This window comes from Leptodactylus fuscus, chromosome 5, assembly GCF_031893055.1.
Source record: "Leptodactylus fuscus isolate aLepFus1 chromosome 5, aLepFus1.hap2, whole genome shotgun sequence".
NCBI lineage: Eukaryota > Metazoa > Chordata > Amphibia > Anura > Leptodactylidae > Leptodactylus > Leptodactylus fuscus.
The window spans coordinates 130601642-130620498 of record NC_134269.1 but is presented as its reverse complement, the minus strand read 5'-3'; the positions used below and the strand labels follow the sequence as shown (position 1 = coordinate 130620498).

Genomic DNA, 18857 nt, shown 5'->3' with positions numbered 1-18857 from the left:
CTTATGAGCACAATACAAGGATTGATTAAGAAACATTCTCTCTGTGGTAGAACAGAAACTCTCCGGATCCACATAGAGTAGACATAGTTTGAGGTCATCTGGGACAGTTACCCCCATCTGATTGTGCAAGAACTTTCTTATTTGCTCCTGGAAACCCTGTACCACAGGGCAGGACCAAAGAAGATGATAGAACTTACCTCGCGACTCCTCACACTTGGGGCAAAGATCCCGAAAACCAGGCTGGAACCTGCTGACCTGAACAGTGCTCATATAAGCACAGTGCAGAATATATACCTGGGACATTGGTTCCCTAGGTTAGGACACATGAGCTTTGGAGTCTCAACTGCTAACTCCCACTCCTCATTAGTTAAACGTCCCACGATGAGGATGAGAGTTTGTTATACAACATGCTGCTCTCTTCATTGTAGTTTATGGGAGCTGGAAAAATGCCCAGTGTTTTAAAGCACCTAATTTTTTATCATAGGCTATCCCAGATGGGGAATATTTCTTACAGTTATTTTGAATCTTGGGAGAAGCATAATCAACGACAACGCAGCCATTAAACCAGAAAAGGTTGTGTGCCTTTGTTAAACAGTTTATGTATATCCATACAATCTCAAAAAATGGCCATTAGATGTTAACAAAATGGCTCTGCAGGACACAGTAGAACTTACATATGCCTGTGTGAGACCACCTGGGCATTACTTGTGCACAGCATCCATCACTAGAACCCCTACTAAAGTTGAGTATTTTTGACTAGTATCTAGTGTGTAGTAGAACTCCGTAGAACTATTTTTGTTCTGTTTTTGTGTAATTTGTGAACATGCATGTCAGTGTATTAGGGCTCCTTCACACGGAGTATACGCTCACTGATTCTGAATGTGTAAACGTTCTGAATCAGTGGCATTAAAACAGATCCCATTGCTTTCTATGGAAACCGGCATACATCCGCTCCCCATAGAAATGAATGGGCTGCTTTATTCTCTATAGCTTTCAATGTGATACGCGCGTAACCTCTTATATATCATGTGTACTTGACGTTTATAGCTCCTCTAATAAACTCTTTACTGCACCATAACAGCTTTGCATGTTATCATCTTCCTATCTGATATTGTACTAGGGAACATGTAGCAAACTGAGATCATTGGTATTAGAGATTAGGGTTTATCATTGGTGTTGTATTTAGAATTCTATAAATGCTTAGAATTCTAATAAAAATACACAGTTTTTTTCAGCCCCTGCTTTTTGTAGGCCATGTTTTCCTGAACAAGTGGTTATATTTATAGCATCAACAAATGAAAACCAGCGTTTTCATCATTTCAATGGTGTATGCAGTTGTTCCAAATTTGTTTACTACCCATTTATGAAAATTGCCTTTCACAAGCATCTCTAAACAATGTTTTGGTGGCCACCAATTCTGACAATATGTTTGTATCTGAAGAATTGTTATGATAGGTAACTAACTAGTCCATTTATTTACAAGTGTATTTTCCAAGTTTAGCTAAATACTTTACAAGGGTTAAGTGTTATATCTTTGATATATAAATCTGACTTTGTTTCCCCACAACTTTAAAGGAGTTATCCATTCCTAAATTTTGATGGTCTACCCTTAGAATAGGTTGTTGTCAATATTACATCTGCGACCCCTGCAGATCAGCTCCTCTGGGAGCTGTGCTTCTCATTCTCCATTCCAAGTGAAGCGGTGGCTTTAGGTACTACACCAGTTTCTCATAGACCTCAGAATTTCGGTGCTCCAGGACAGATGATCTGTGCTGGTACCAGTTATTGTACTCTCACAGCACCTATAAGGCAGCTCTATCCTTGGAAGCCTGGGGCCCAGACAGACTGCTTTAAAAATTTGTTGCGTGGCACCTGTCCTGGGTTGGTTTAGAAGTGTAGGCAGGGGAGGAGAGAGGTTGGTAGCCATGTGGAGACAGTGCTGTACCTGCAGCGTCCGATAATGTTTACTCACCTACCCAGGCCTAGTTTCTGTCTCTACTCCTGCCCATTTTTTTTTGCAAAGCAGTGATTGTAGAATAAAACCACTTAAAATTCACATTTCTTTTTTTTTTTTTTTTTTGCACACATGGCACTACCAAAATGTGGGACTTTCTGCCAATTGTCATACCAAATTGAACAAATATGCCATGTGGTATTACTCCTAAATTTTATATATTGCTGTTTTCTATGCCTAAAATCAACTTTATTGCTTGGAGGCTGATTTTGAGGAGGATTCAAATTGACCCTAAGTGGGCTATTATAGGGGAAATTATTATATAAGGACGGCTATTATAAGGTGAAATTATTATATATAAGGTGGACTATTATAAGGGAAAATTATTATATATAAGGAGGGCTATTATAAGGGGAAAATATTATATATAAGGAGGGCTATTATAAGGGGAAATTATTATATATAAGGAGGGTTATTATAAGGTGAGATTATTATATATAAGAAGGGCTATTATAAGGTGAAATTATTATATATAAGGAGGGTTATTATAAGGTGAAATTATTATATATAAGGAGGGTTATTATAAGGTGAAATTATTATATATAAGGAGGGTTATTATAAGGTGAAATTATTATATATAAGGAGGGCTATTATAAGGGGAAACATATTTATAGGGTGGCTATTATTAATAAGAGAGGAACTATTTCTAAGAGATATATAGATAGGTGGTCATTTGAATTGTTTGCGGGCATAAGGGGGGGTGTTTATTACTATTTTGGGGGGGCAGAAAGGGGGCATTATTAAAGGGGCTGCCACTGGAAGTGCTGCAGCCGCCTTCTGAATTCACTGGATTTTGCCCGGGGGCACAGTTTCCTGTGTGGCTTGTGTCATTTAGTCCTGTTCAAGTGACAGGATGAACTACAGTCATAGACAGTTGTTCTTAGCAACACAGCACTGTATCTGGGTAAATGATGAACAGTAGGTGGCCAAATTAATTAAATCCCCTGAAAATGCAATGTTCATGGGTACCTCTCCATAGTCTTAGATACTTGGAAAAATTACCAAACGTGCAGCAGCCTATGTACCTCTATCCTTTAATATAAATAGACATGCATATTTATGGGGAGGTCAATGGTGTGTCATTAAACTGCTATCATATCTGTATTTTTATCAATCATAGCCTGCTTGTTTTTGAAAGAAATGGAAAAGTGGAGTTGAAGATGTAAATGGAGAATAGCTTTTTAATAGGTGGTGACATCAACCATAACTACAGTTGGTACTAGAGATAGAAAATTTCAAGTGCCCTATAAATAGACAATACACTTTAGTATATATAGTTTGTTCATTCATAATAATTGACTCAGAATCAACAAGTATGTAGAAAAGACAATTATTGTGAAAGACTCTCAAGAACATATTGTCAGGAAAAAAAGATATAAGTGAATATAGTGTGGCCATCGATGCCATAGATAGATACATTTTGTAATATGATTTTTACCACATTTGCTTTTAGGAACATTACTATTCAATACGTAGGTAGACCCTGCAATAGCATAGCAAAAGTAGTGTGAATGAATGTGCAAAACAGTGCACATCCTATTGACCTGCCCACCATATTACAAAGGCAAACACATCATTTATTTTACAGCATAATGTATAAAGCTGATACTTGCCAAAATAAACAGTTATAGAGCTCATTCAACACTCCCAATCCAAAGCAGGTCAGCTGCCACATTACACATAAACAGCAATAAACTGTCCTAGGTCATCTGCTTGTGTAATGTTATGGGCATTGTGTGACCTGAGACCAGTTTGACCTTCTCACTTACCATAAGGTCCATTACCTTATGCTGATCCAAATACAATATGCCTTGGGTAATGAAATCTGATTATAATTGTTTGCAACACACCCCTTTCGTGTTACCTAAACAGAATGAGAGGGAGTGGAAGAAAGAGGGAGAAGAGGAGGAAGATATGAAGGACTGGGCTGCCTCCCTGCGCTTAGCTCTTCTTAACCTGGGCAGAGTCAAGGAGGCAGTGACATCAGCAGGCTAACAGAATAAGGTGGGTGAGCAGCAGCAGGCACAGAGTGGACTTACAGAGCCAGGACACAAGGCTGTGCCTGCAGCAGCCAGCAGCACCCAGTCACCATGCAGAGGTCCCCGCTGGAGAAAGCCAACATCTTCTCCAAGCTCTTCTTCAGGTATGTGTTCTAACCCTGAGTCTGGGAAGTAAGAGTGCATGGCAGCATTCCTGTATGTGCTGGCACTGCCTGCTGTCACAGGGCAGCACGGTGCAGGGACCTCAGACTTTACTTTCTAAACCACACTTATTTCTTTCACCACAAGCACTTATGAGAGTAAATGAACAGGAGACAAAAGCTATTTGGCAGTGAAAGCTTCTTTTCTGTCTTAGAAATGAGACTATACTGTAGAAAGCTTAGGTTGCACCTGCAACAACAGTAAAGCACAGGACAATGACAGGAGGCATGCTTCTCTGCATTCAGGCTAGCTTCATATAAACCTGGAACACCTTGTAAGTACTGCACATAGACGACCTTTGCTTTTTTTTACTTCTTCAACAGATCTTTATGATCTTTCAGGAATAAGAATAGATAATACGAGTTACAGAGAGAGGACAAAGCTTCTAGCTCTATCATTGTCTAAATGACAATACAAGTGTGTGCAGGCTTGTGATCTACTGTATAGAAAGGAAAATGGGAACTACAGTGCTCTAAGAGTCACATAGTGATATTAATGTGGATGAAAGGATAATCTTGTTATTAATCAGAATGTGTTTCCAGGGGTCATGTGCTGCCACTGCTGATACTAGTGTAGAACCAAGTGTAGGAGAGCAGCTCTCTCTGTGTATCTATAATGGTTAGTGCTTCTAAACACAGTGACATGAGTATCTACCTGAGTCTGATGGTTTACTGTCATAACACACAGCTGTATTTGGGAATATCTTTCTTTTGTTTCTTCTGTGATGTTAGTTAGTGTTTTATGATAATACAAGCTAGCAGCTTCCTTGTCTCTTTATTAATGACATTATTTGTTGTTGTTACTAGAGGTTATATAAATAGTAATAAGTATGTTGAATATAATCACAGAAGGACTTCCTTCCCATTAATTCACCTGTTCAGGCTCAACAATCCGGAAGAAAGTTTTGGTACACATGTATATATATATATATATATATATATATATATATATATATATATATATATGTGTGTGTGTGTGTGTGTGTGTGTGTGTGTGTGTGTGTGTGTGTGTGTGTGTATATATATACCTAAAAAATACATCCATTTGATGGGGTGGTAGTAATTAAATGAGTTTGTATACTCTTTGTATTCCCTAATACTGTCATGTGCATGGGGTATTACAGTCAGATCACTTTTGGCTCAAATGTGAAACCAGAGGTGCCCCAGGGCTGATAGCTCAGGTATAAACATAAGAGAATTTTTTATGTAACTTGTGCCAGTTTGCTAGTGTAAATGAATGGAGATATTTGTGACTTTTTTAATTTTTGTGCAACTCCTGAAACTTTTTAAAAACTGGACAGGGCTTAGAGAAACTGCCAACAGCTAGACAGATTTACTATAATATGAGCCAGAATATGGTGTAAATTATAGCTTGTAGCCGGCGTGATGCAGGGAACATGGAAAAAAATGCAACTAATTTATTAAGAGTCCTATAAATTTGTTACATCTTTACACAGTTTGGACTAAGGTCATCATCTGATATTTTGTTTGTTTCTGCTGATTTTCGTGACTTTTCATGAATGCATTGTAATATAATGTCATTCATATAGTATCCACATCTACATTGTAGACTCCACAATTCATTTAATTGGACAGCATAATATTAACAGCAATACTGCTGATCATTAAAGGGGTTGGCCACTTTCAGACCAATATTGACTATTGACAAAAAAATGTACAATAAAAAGATATACAATTTTCCAATATATTTTCTCTATCAATTCCTCCCGGTTTTCTAGATCTCGGCTTGCTTTCATTCATTCTGTTACTTCTAGAGGATAAAACTCTGACCATGGTCATGTGATTTACGGTCCATGGTCATGTGATGAGCACACAGGTGCTGCTCGTTATAGTCACAGCACAGTAATCAGACTTCTGCCTGGTAACGAGCTGTTCACCTGTGTGCTCATCACATGACCATGGACCGTAAATCACATGACCATGGTCAGAGTTTTATCCTCTAGAAGTAACAGAATGAATGACAGCAAGCCGAAATCTAGAAAACCGTGAGGAATTGATACAGAAAGTATATTGGAAAATTGTATATCTTTTTATTGTACATTTGTGTGTCATTATTGGTCTGAAAGTGGCCAACCCCTTTAACTGAACCATAAAGTACAGACTATAACCTTAATATTCGCTAAATATATATTATTATATTGCACATTCACTAAGCCAAGTTTCCTTCTGAAATAAGAAAGCATGTTTTTTAGAATGAAGTTGGCCTGAATTTTGTTAGGTTCCTGTAGGACTGGCCTCGCTGTTCCCTAAGCCTGGGTTCACATGGGGTTTTTGGTCTGACTTTTGACGTGTGAATCCACTTCAGAATCCGGTCCAAAAAACGCCTCCCTCAGCTAGCGCGTCCGTCGTGGCCTTCCGACAGTCGCAGCATTCACGTTCCGGATTTGACCCAAATCAAACGGCCTAGTCGGGAGGGAGTGTCACGCCACGAACGTCCGTGGCTGAATCTGCCGTGGAATCCATGACAAGAAAGGACAGCTTGCTTCTTTTTTCCGTGAGTGGGAAGAAACCACTTGTGGAAAAAGGAAGTGAATGGCTCCCATTGAAGTCAATGGGAGGCGGTTTTTTGAGCCAGATTCTGAGCCGGATTCTGTGTCAAAATCCGGTCCAAAAAACTCTGCATGAACTCAGTCTAAGGATCCTATCATTGCGGATGGATCTGCATGCAGCATTCCCTCAGCAATGTCCGCTACATGGAAATTACTGAGTTACCTGAAACCTGTTAAAATAATGTAATACATGATTGTATTGAGTCTGATGAAGTGGGAGCCTTTCTTTTCAGAAATTTCCCACTTAGAGTTATCAGAGGTTGTAATTCTGAAAGAACGTTTATAAATTTGCTGTGTCCTGAGCTACAGTAAAGTCTTTAAGATGTCTAACTATATTTTGTTTGGGAGGTCATATATATGCTATACACATACACATTAAAACAACATCCCTGATATTGTGTAGTTCCCCTTTTTGCCATCAAAATAGTTTCGACCTGTCTCTACAAGACCTCTGAAGGTGTCCAATGGTATCAAACACTAAGACATTAGCAACAGGTATTTTTTAAGTCCTTTAAGGTGTGAGGTAAATGAATCAGACTTTTTCTTAGTACATCCAATTGATACTCACATTGTGAGTTAGTGAATTTAGAGGCCAAGTCAACGCCTCTTTATCATACTCTAGTACAGAGAATGTCAAGTCAAAATGACAAAATTGCAATACTCAAATCAACCAGTCTGAAAAATATTATGTTCTGAGTACAAACGAGCCTGCAACCTGCTGTAAACATTTAAGAGGATGCAGCGTCTTCTAAAGGGGCATTCACACGATGTAATGCGGCGTTGATTCTGAAACAATAACTCGTGTCAGAATCAGCGCTGCAAAGCAGAATCCCATTGACCTCAATGGGTTCCGTTTAGCACGCGTAATGCATTGAAATCCATGGGAGGCTTCTTAACCCATTGCTTTCAATGTGTTACACGTGCTAAACGGAACCCATTGAAGTCAATGGGATTCTGTTTTACAGCGCTGAGTTATCGTATCAGAATCAACACCGCGTTACATCGTGTGAATGCCCCCTAACAGTTGATGAGAATTTCTCTTCATCCTTCAATATAATTTAATATTGGATATACATTAAAGGGGTTGTCCAGAGGACCAGAAGAACCAACAAACAGATGGCTAAAATAGCAGACACCAACGTAGCCCGACGGAAGACATTTACTATAATGGGGCCATCAGTTGTTTTAACTGAAAGCACTGGATGAAAAAGTAGTGCTTGCAGGAAGCCTCCAACACAGATGTGAACTCAGCCTTAGGGCTAGTTCACACGTGAACTGCCCGCGCGGGTTTTGACACAGAGAGAGACGTGGCGAGCCGCGTCTCTCTCTTGTCAAAACCCGCCCGCCGCGACCATCGCTGTCGCGGCTTAACCCTCTGCTGTCGGCTCAAATGAATGAGCCGACATAGGAGGGAGCTGCGGGGGGCGGAAGCCGCGCGACTGAGACAGCGCGGCTTCCGCCTGAAGAAAGGACATGTCCTTTCTTTTCTCCGCTAGCAGCAGCTCGCCGCTAGCGGAGAACAGAAGCCCGGCGGTCTCCATAGACCACCATTATAAGGGGAGGTTTTGGACGCGAAATCCGCTGTCAAAAACCTCCCCTTATACTCACGTGTGAACTAGCCCTTATCGTTATTAGATTGTTATAGGTGGGTTATTCATACAGGGATGGATTCTGATTACTATATGTAAAGTCAGAAAGGAAATGTTTCCCTAAGAAAAGAAAAACTGGCCTTTGCCTCATAGGGTTTTTTTTTTTTTTTTTTTGCTTTGCTCTGGATCAATATTTCACAATGGACTTATGCCTTTTTTCAGCCTTAAAACTTTGTTACTGTATTACTATAAAAAAATTATTTTCCAGATATTGTTTTTGCTCCAATGATTATACTTTAGGCTAAGAGCAATGTATTTAAAGATGACCTTTCACCATTTGGTGTACATGCGGTTTAATACACCGCTAGAAAACCAACAGTGCGCTGAATTCAGCGCACTATCAGCCTTCCCTTCCTGTGCTCCCGGTGAAGAGCTATCGGTGCCGGTACCGTAGCTCTTCACAGTCAGAAGGGCGTTTCTGACAGTCAGTCAGGAACGCCCTTCCTCACAGCAGTGTCACAGTAGCGTTGTACTGTGAGAGGGGGCGTTGCTTACCACCTAGCCATGATGCTGATAGGTGAGGAACACCCCCCTATCTCTCTTTTCACAGTACTTGTCCATAGACGAGTACTTGGGGTGGCGTCTGCTTTCTAGCGGTGTATTAAACCGCATGTGCACAAAATGGTGAAAGGTCCTCTTTAAGAGGATTTCTGGGCTCACCAAGAGAGTTGTATCTTTTTAAAAGGGCATATTCACATTCCCATACTTCCATTCACATTCCCATACACACCTTTCAAAAGACAGAAAGAGGGAGAGCATGTGGTGCTGTGTGTGCTGCAAAAATTTTTGCCCCATCCACTTACACTCAGTGCCATCCATTTCTATTTGTGCCCCCAGATAGTTTAATGCCCCTTCAGTCATATTAATATCATCTTCCTGGTGCCCCACAGTTTAATGTCCCCCTCCAGCCACCACACAGTTTATTGTCCCCTTCCAGTTGCCGCAATTTTAATTTCCGCATCCAGCTTCCCTGAGTTTAATGCCCCCCTCCATCTGCCTCCACAGTTTAATGTTCCTCTCCTGGTAACAAATATAAAAAAACCTAATACTGCCTAGCTCCAATTCCCTTCTCTGAAGTCTCTGCTCGCGCCATCACATTGCGCCTACAGCTCCTGGGACTGGAGCACACAGGAGCAGAGTGGTGAAGTGCAGAGTAGATGACTCAGATGATGCAGATGAGCTGAAGCCAGGACAGCAGGACAGGACCTAGAATCGGGAACAGTCCCACTGAATCTGGGATGGTTGGAAGGTATAACATACCAACTAGGCTCTTTTCCAGCATTGCAGCTATTGTGACTGCTACAGACAGTCACTGACCTCAGCGGTCACATGTGTAAGATTGTTGACAACACTACAGATAGGTCACCGGTCTTGTATGTGTGACCACTGAGGTCATAAGACTCAGGAAATTGAAACAGATGGAACAGGCTACATCCCTGGCATGCAATGTTGGAGGCAGGTGAGAATGTTTTTATTTTTCATTTACTCCTCTCACATACATGGGGCAAGTAATCAGAACAACAAAATGTTTCCTGTCACAGTGCTAAGAGTTCGGCATAGGCAGGGGAGTACAGCAGTTTGATTTACATTTCTCTTATGTTCATTCACTTAATTTAGTTAATTGACAAAAATAAAAGGTTTGCAGCAGACTTTCCATACCAGCCTTTTACACAACACTGTATTATATTGTATGTGAGAAGGTTACTGTCAAAGTGTTGGAGACCCGCTATATCAGCCCCAGATTCCTGAGGTTCAGTGCGGATCTGGAATAGGTTTCAGCCCCAGATGTGGGTCCTAAGGCTCGTTACTAACTCATAAAAGGTTGCAGAGCCTGCACTTCAGGGCAGATCCTGGAAGTGAGGAAGTGGCTGGGTCTGTTCTGTAACCCTGAGTCTGAGACCAAATTTTTTTTTTTTTTTTTTTTTTTTATGTAGATTGTGAGCCCCACACAGAGCTCACAATGTACATTTTTCCCTATCAGTATGTCTTTTTTGGAATATGGGATGGAAATCCATGCAAACACGGGGAGAACATACAAACTCAAAACTAATCAGAAAGATACATAGGTATTTGTACCTAAACTGTAAACCCACAAGCACTATATAAAGGTACAATAAAATATAACTTTTATTAATTATTATTAAAAGCTGATATAAACCGCCTAGATAATAAATAAAGTTTTAAAGTTTAAAGGGTAGAGTGTACTAGGTGATTGCATAAATAGCTCGTGAAGGTATACCAATAGGTGCAGTCTAGATAGTTATACTTCACTTCACTTCTGACATGCACCCAAAAAGGGTTAACAACCATACACTTGCTAAGACCAGTGGGGCACCGCTAAAACCCCAGCTGATCACTAAACTTGAGGGCTCCTTTTTGTCCCCCGACACTAAAGCTAACAATCACCTAAACAAATCATTCACACCAAGGAATAGGTCGCACATCAATTAAGATCCCTATATAGTCTGACGCGTTTCTGCTAGTATATCTTTCCTAGCTCATCAGAGACAAAGCGGGTAGACGCTTAGGAGCGGTGATGGTCCGACTCCCAGCTAGTACGACGATGTGATATGCATGCTAGCCGGCTGTAATGTATAGCCGCAATACTATACATCTTCAGCAATTGATGAATGTGCAGGATCTCCAAGTCCAAATGTAGATAAATGTGCTTCAGGATACGGAAGTTGTAAGCCTCCATGCCCAAACATGTCTCCCCTAGCCTAGAGGCAACCGAGCAAGTTACTAGAGTTGCTTTTAATTGTATACAGAGAACAGTGAAATTCAGTGAAGCTTTGCTTCGGCTATGTGTTGTGGGGACAGAAGGATGGAGAATGGAGAGGTGTCTGAGGTAGGTGTCTGCCTTAATTCTTCTCCATTTGCCACCGTCTCAAAAGGCCCTAATAATTAATTAGCCTCACATATTGTTTATGTAATATACATATATATTATTTATAAATGACTGGTGTATGAATATTTAGATGCTAAGACTGCATGGGCTATGGTGATGTGATATGGAGTAATGGTGGAAAGAAGAAAATGTAATAGAATAAAAATGTTATAAAGCTTTCCTCTGTCTGGTGTTGTTTGTTTGCAGGAGTATCAGTGCCAACTGAGTCTCTTAACAATCAGTTGACCTGCTTGGTACCTTGACAAACTCACGATCCATCAACAGTATGGATCCAACAAACTTGATTTTGTAATTTAGCCACAGTGTTATTAACAGGTATATGTAACTTCAGCTTAACATTTATCTCTTAACAAAAGAATCTCTACTAGCAGGTTTTCATATAGACTTATATTAAAATAATCAATCTACATTTCACATAACAGATAGCTATGTGACTTTAAGGTTACCTGACATTTAATTTGCCTTGTCAGGATAAGGTGTGTTCATGGGAAGTAACACTATTTCTGACCATTAAATGACTTAGAGTTTGCAATTTTTAGCACTTTTTAGCACTTTTCTAGGATCTATCTGTAGTTTTCAGTTTTATCTGAGTTGGTGAGTGGAGACTGGCTCCCATATATCAGAAACAGCCCAAAGACCATGCAGGACATATTTAAAAATGTATTGACATATATTGATGTCAATAAAGTATTTTGGTTGTGATGATCTTTTTCTGCTTCTGTCTTTCTTTTTTTCTCTCTATTAGAGATGAGCGAACAGTGTTCTATCGAACTCATGTTCGATCGGATATTAGGCTGTTCGGCATGTTCGAATCGAATCGAACACCGCGTGGTAAAGTGCGCCATTACTCGATTCCCCTCCCACCTTCCCTGGCGCCTTTTTTGCTCCAATAACAGCGCAGGGTAGGTGGGACAGGAACTACGACACCGGTGACGTTGAAAAAAGTAGGCAAAACCCATTGGCTGCCGAAAACATGTGACCTCTAATTTAAAAGAACAGCGCCGCCCAGCTTCGCGTCATTCTGAGCTTGCAATTCACCGAGGACGGAGGTTTCCGTCCAGCTAGCTAGGGCTTAGATTCTGGGTAGGCAGGGACAGGCTAGGATAGGAAGGAGAAGACAACCAACAGCTCTTGTAAGAGCTAAATTCCAGGGAGAAGCTTGTCAGTGTAACGTGGCACTGACGGGCTCAATCGCCGCAACCCAGCTTTCCCAGGATCCTGAATGGAATACACTGTCAGTGTATTCCCGTATACCCGATATATACCCCGATACCCGTTCCAACGGTGTGCCCCCCCACCTTCACCCCAGAAATACCCTGCAAGTCCCCTAGCAATAGAATTGGGGCTATATACACCCACAATTTTTACTACTGGTATACAGTGCCATTGTCTGACTGGGAATTCAAAGAATATATTGGGAATACAAATACCCTCATTTCTTGCTACTGCCATATAGTGCCAGTTTCTGACTGGTAATTCAAAGAATATATTGGGGTTACGTGCACCCACAATTTTTACTACTGGTATACAGTGCCATTGTCTGACTGGGAATTCAAAGAGTATATTGGGAATACAAATACCCTCATTTCTTGCTACTGCCATATAGTGCCAGTTTCTGACTGGGAATTCAAAGAATATATTGGGGTTACGTGCACCCACAATTTTTACTACTGGTATACAGTGCCATTGTCTGACTGGGAATTCAAAGAATATATTGGGGTTATAAATACCCTCATTTCTTGCTACTGCCATATAGTGCCAGTTTCTGACTGGTAATTCAAAGAATATATTGGGGTTACGTGCACCCACAATTTTTACTACTGGTATACAGTGCCATTGTCTGACTGGGAATTCAAAGAATATATTGGGAATACAAATACCCTCATTTCTTGCTACTGCCATATAGTGCCAGTTTCTGACTGGGAATTCAAAGAATATATTGGGGTTACGTGCACCCACAATTTTTACTACTGGTATACAGTGCCATTGTCTGACTGGGAATTCAAAGAATATATTGGGGTTATAAATACCCTCATTTCTTGCTACTGCCATATAGTGCCAGTTTCTGACTGGTAATTCAAAGAATATATTGGGGTTACGTGCACCCACAATTTTTACTACTGGTATACAGTGCCATTGTCTGACTGGGAATTCAAAGAATATATTGGGGTTATAAATACCCTCATTTCTTGCTACTGCCATATAGTGCCAGTTTCTGACTGGGAATTCAAAGAATATATTGGGGTTACGTGCACCCACAATTTTTACTACTGGTATACAGTGCCATTGTCTGACTGGGAATTCAAAGAATATATTGGGGTTATAAATACCCTCATTTCTTGCTACTGCCATATAGTGCCAGTTTCTGACTGGTAATTCAAAGAATATATTGGGGTTACGTGCACCCACAATTTTTACTACTGGTATACAGTGCCATTGTCTGACTGGGAATTCAAAGAGTATATTGGGAATACAAATACCCTCATTTCTTGCTACTGCCATATAGTGCCAGTTTCTGACTGGTAATTCAAAGAATATATTGGGGTTACGTGCACCCACAATTTTTACTACTGGTATACAGTGCCATTGTCTGACTGGGAATTCAAAGAATATATTGGGGTTATAAATACCCTCATTTCTTGCTACTGCCATATAGTGCCAGTTTCTGACTGGTAATTCAAAGAATATATTGGGGTTACGTGCACCCACAATTTTTACTACTGGTATACAGTGCCATTGTCTGACTGGGAATTCAAAGAGTATATTGGGAATACAAATACCCTCATTTCTTGCTACTGCCATATAGTGCCAGTGTCTGACTGGGAATTCAAAGAATATATTGGGGTTACGTGCACCCACAATTTTTACTACTGGTATACAGTGCCATTGTCTGACTGGGAATTCAAAGAATATATTGGGGTTATAAATACCCTCATTTCTTGCTACTGCCATATAGTGCCAGTTTCTGACTGGTAATTCAAAGAATATATTGGGGTTACGTGCACCCACAATTTTTACTACTGGTATACAGTGCCATTGTCTGACTGGGAATTCAAAGAGTATATTGGGAATACAAATACCCTCATTTCTTGCTACTGCCATATAGTGCCAGTTTCTGACTGGGAATTCAAAGAATATATTGGGGTTACGTGCACCCACAATTTTTACTACTGGTATACAGTGCCATTGTCTGACTGGGAATTCAAAGAATATATTGGGGTTATAAATACCCTCATTTCTTGCTACTGCCATATAGTGCCAGTTTCTGACTGGTAATTCAAAGAATATATTGGGGTTACGTGCACCCACAATTTTTACTACTGGTATACAGTGCCATTGTCTGACTGGGAATTCAAAGAGTATATTGGGAATACAAATACCCTCATTTCTTGCTACTGCCATATAGTGCCAGTTTCTGACTGGTAATTCAAAGAATATATTGGGGTTACGTGCACCCACAATTTTTACTACTGGTATACAGTGCCATTGTCTGACTGGGAATTCAAAGAGTATATTGGGAATACAAATACCCTCATTTCTTGCTACTGCCATATAGTGCCAGTGTCTGACTGGGAATTCAAAGAATATATTGGGGTTACGTGCACCCACAATTTTTACTACTGGTATACAGTGCCATTGTCTGACTGGGAATTCAAAGAATATATTGGGGTTATAAATACCCTCATTTCTTGCTACTGCCATATAGTGCCAGTTTCTGACTGGTAATTCAAAGAATATATTGGGGTTACGTGCACCCACAATTTTTACTACTGGTATACAGTGCCATTGTCTGACTGGGAATTCAAAGAATATATTGGGAATACAAATACCCTCATTTCTTGCTACTGCCATATAGTGCCAGTTTCTGACTGGGAATTCAAAGAATATATTGGGGTTACGTGCACCCACAATTTTTACTACTGGTATACAGTGCCATTGTCTGACTGGGAATTCAAAGAATATATTGGGGTTATAAATACCCTCATTTCTTGCTACTGCCATATAGTGCCAGTTTCTGACTGGTAATTCAAAGAATATATTGGGGTTACGTGCACCCACAATTTTTACTACTGGTATACAGTGCCATTGTCTGACTGGGAATTCAAAGAGTATATTGGGAATACAAATACCCTCATTTCTTGCTACTGCCATATAGTGCCAGTTTCTGACTGGGAATTCAAAGAATATATTGGGGTTACGTGCACCCACAATTTTTACTACTGGTATACAGTGCCATTGTCTGACTGGGAATTCAAAGAATATATTGGGGTTATAAATACCCTCATTTCTTGCTACTGCCATATAGTGCCAGTTTCTGACTGGTAATTCAAAGAATATATTGGGGTTACGTGCACCCACAATTTTTACTACTGGTATACAGTGCCATTGTCTGACTGGGAATTCAAAGAGTATATTGGGAATACAAATACCCTCATTTCTTGCTACTGCCATATAGTGCCAGTTTCTGACTGGTAATTCAAAGAATATATTGGGGTTACGTGCACCCACAATTTTTACTACTGGTATACAGTGCCATTGTCTGACTGGGAATTCAAAGAATATATTGGGGTTATAAATACCCTCATTTCTTGCTACTGCCATATAGTGCCAGTTTCTGACTGGTAATTCAAAGAATATATTGGGGTTACGTGCACCCACAATTTTTACTACTGGTATACAGTGCCATTGTCTGACTGGGAATTCAAAGAGTATATTGGGAATACAAATACCCTCATTTCTTGCTACTGCCATATAGTGCCAGTGTCTGACTGGGAATTCAAAGAATATATTGGGGTTACGTGCACCCACAATTTTTACTACTGGTATACAGTGCCATTGTCTGACTGGGAATTCAAAGAGTATATTGGGAATACAAATACCCTCATTTCTTGCTACTGCCATATAGTGCCAGTGTCTGACTGGGAATTCAAAGAATATATTGGGGTTACGTGCACCCACAATTTTTACTACTGGTATACAGTGCCATTGTCTGACTGGGAATTCAAAGAATATATTGGGGTTATAAATACCCTCATTTCTTGCTACTGCCATATAGTGCCAGTTTCTGACTGGTAATTCAAAGAATATATTGGGGTTACGTGCACCCACAATTTTTACTACTGGTATACAGTGCCATTGTCTGACTGGGAATTCAAAGAATATATTGGGAATACAAATACCCTCATTTCTTGCTACTGCCATATAGTGCCAGTTTCTGACTGGGAATTCAAAGAATATATTGGGGTTACGTGCACCCACAATTTTTACTACTGGTATACAGTGCCATTGTCTGACTGGGAATTCAAAGAATATATTGGGGTTATAAATACCCTCATTTCTTGCTACTGCCATATAGTGCCAGTTTCTGACTGGTAATTCAAAGAATATATTGGGGTTACGTGCACCCACAATTTTTACTACTGGTATACAGTGCCATTGTCTGACTGGGAATTCAAAGAGTATATTGGGAATACAAATACCCTCATTTCTTGCTACTGCCATATAGTGCCAGTTTCTGACTGGGAATTCAAAGAATATATTGGGGTTACGTGCACCCACAATTTTTACTACTGGTATACAGTGCCATTGTCTGACTGGGAATTCAAAGAATATATTGGGGTTATAAATACCCTCATTTCTTGCTACTGCCATATAGTGCCAGTTTCTGACTGGTAATTCAAAGAATATATTGGGGTTACGTGCACCCACAATTTTTACTACTGGTATACAGTGCCATTGTCTGACTGGGAATTCAAAGAGTATATTGGGAATACAAATACCCTCATTTCTTGCTACTGCCATATAGTGCCAGTTTCTGACTGGTAATTCAAAGAATATATTGGGGTTACGTGCACCCACAATTTTTACTACTGGTATACAGTGCCATTGTCTGACTGGGAATTCAAAGAATATATTGGGGTTATAAATACCCTCATTTCTTGCTACTGCCATATAGTGCCAGTTTCTGACTGGTAATTCAAAGAATATATTGGGGTTACGTGCACCCACAATTTTTACTACTGGTATACAGTGCCATTGTCTGACTGGGAATTCAAAGAGTATATTGGGAATACAAATACCCTCATTTCTTGCTACTGCCATATAGTGCCAGTGTCTGACTGGGAATTCAAAGAATATATTGGGGTTACGTGCACCCACAATTTTTACTACTGGTATACAGTGCCATTGTCTGACTGGGAATTCAAAGAGTATATTGGGAATACAAATACCCTCATTTCTTGCTACTGCCATATAGTGCCAGTGTCTGACTGGGAATTCAAAGAATATATTGGGGTTACGTGCACCCACAATTTTTACTACTGGTATACAGTGCCAATTTCTAACTAGGAATTCAAAATGCGCAAGGCTCCCGGAAAGGGACGTGGACGAGGCCGTGGGCGAGGTCGGGGGAATGGTTCTGGGGAGCAAGGTAGCAGTGAAGCCACAGGGCGTCCCGTGCCTACTCCTGTGGGGCAGCAAGCATTGCGCCACTCCACAGTGCCAGGGTTGCTTGCCACATTAACTAAACTGCAGGGTACAAACCTTAGTAGGCCCGAGAACCAGGAACAGGTCTTGCAATGGCTGTCAGAGAACGCTTACAGCACATTGTCCAGCAGCCAGTCAGACTCTGCCTCCTCTCCTCCTATTACCCAACAGTCTTGTCTTCCTTCCTCCCAAAATTCCGAAGCTTTACAGAACAATAACCCAAACTGTCCCTGCTCCCCAGAGCTGTTCTCCGCTCCTTTCATTGTCCCTCAACCTGCCTCTCCACGTCACGATTCCACGAACCTAACAGAGGAGCATCTGTGTCCAGATGCTCAAACACTAGAGTCTCCTCCATCTCCGTTCGATTTGGTGGTGGATGACCAGCAACCCACCCTCATCGACGATGATGTGACGCAGTTGCCGTCAGGGCATCCAGTTGACTGGCGCATTGTGCGGGAGGAGGAGATGAGACAGGAGTTGGAAGAGGAAGTGGTGGATGATGAGGACACTGACCCGACCTGGACAGGGGGGATGTCAAGCGGGGAAAGTAGTGTGGATGTTGAGGCAGGTGCAGCACCAAAAAGGGTAGCTAGAGGCAGAGGCAGAGGTCAGCAGCTTAGGCGAAGCCAGGCCACACCCGGAATCTCCCAAGATGTTCCAGTTCGTACCCAGCCCCGAAAAACTCCCACCTCGAGGGCACGTTTCTCGAAGGTGTGGAGTTTTTTCAAGGAATGCGCCGAGGACAGATATAGTGTTGTCTGCACAATTTGCCTCTCGAAATTGATTAGGGGCTCTGAGAAGAGCAACCTGTCCACCACTTCAATGCGCCGTCATTTGGAATCCAAGCACTGGAATCAGTGGCAGGCAGCAACGGCAGGACAAAGGCCGCCTGCCGTTCACGCCACTGCCACTGCCTCTGCCTCTGCCTCTGCCACTGCCACTGCTGACTGTGCTGGCGATGCACTCCAGAGGACGAGCCAGGACACCACTTCATCTGCCTCCGCCACTTTGTTGACTTCTACCTCATCCT

General features: G+C 41.0%; 1 protein-coding gene across 1 annotated transcript in view; it reads left to right on the top strand.

Moving 5' to 3' along the window:
* Positions 1 to 3995: 3995 nt before the first annotated feature.
* Positions 3996 to 18857, top strand: part of CFTR (CF transmembrane conductance regulator) — a 125883-nt gene continuing 111021 nt past the window's right edge. Inside the window, exon 1 of the mRNA XM_075274207.1 lies at positions 3996 to 4157. Coding sequence (XP_075130308.1) covers positions 4105 to 4157 — 53 coding nt within the window. The 5' untranslated portion in view covers positions 3996 to 4104. The remainder of the gene's footprint in view (positions 4158 to 18857) is intronic.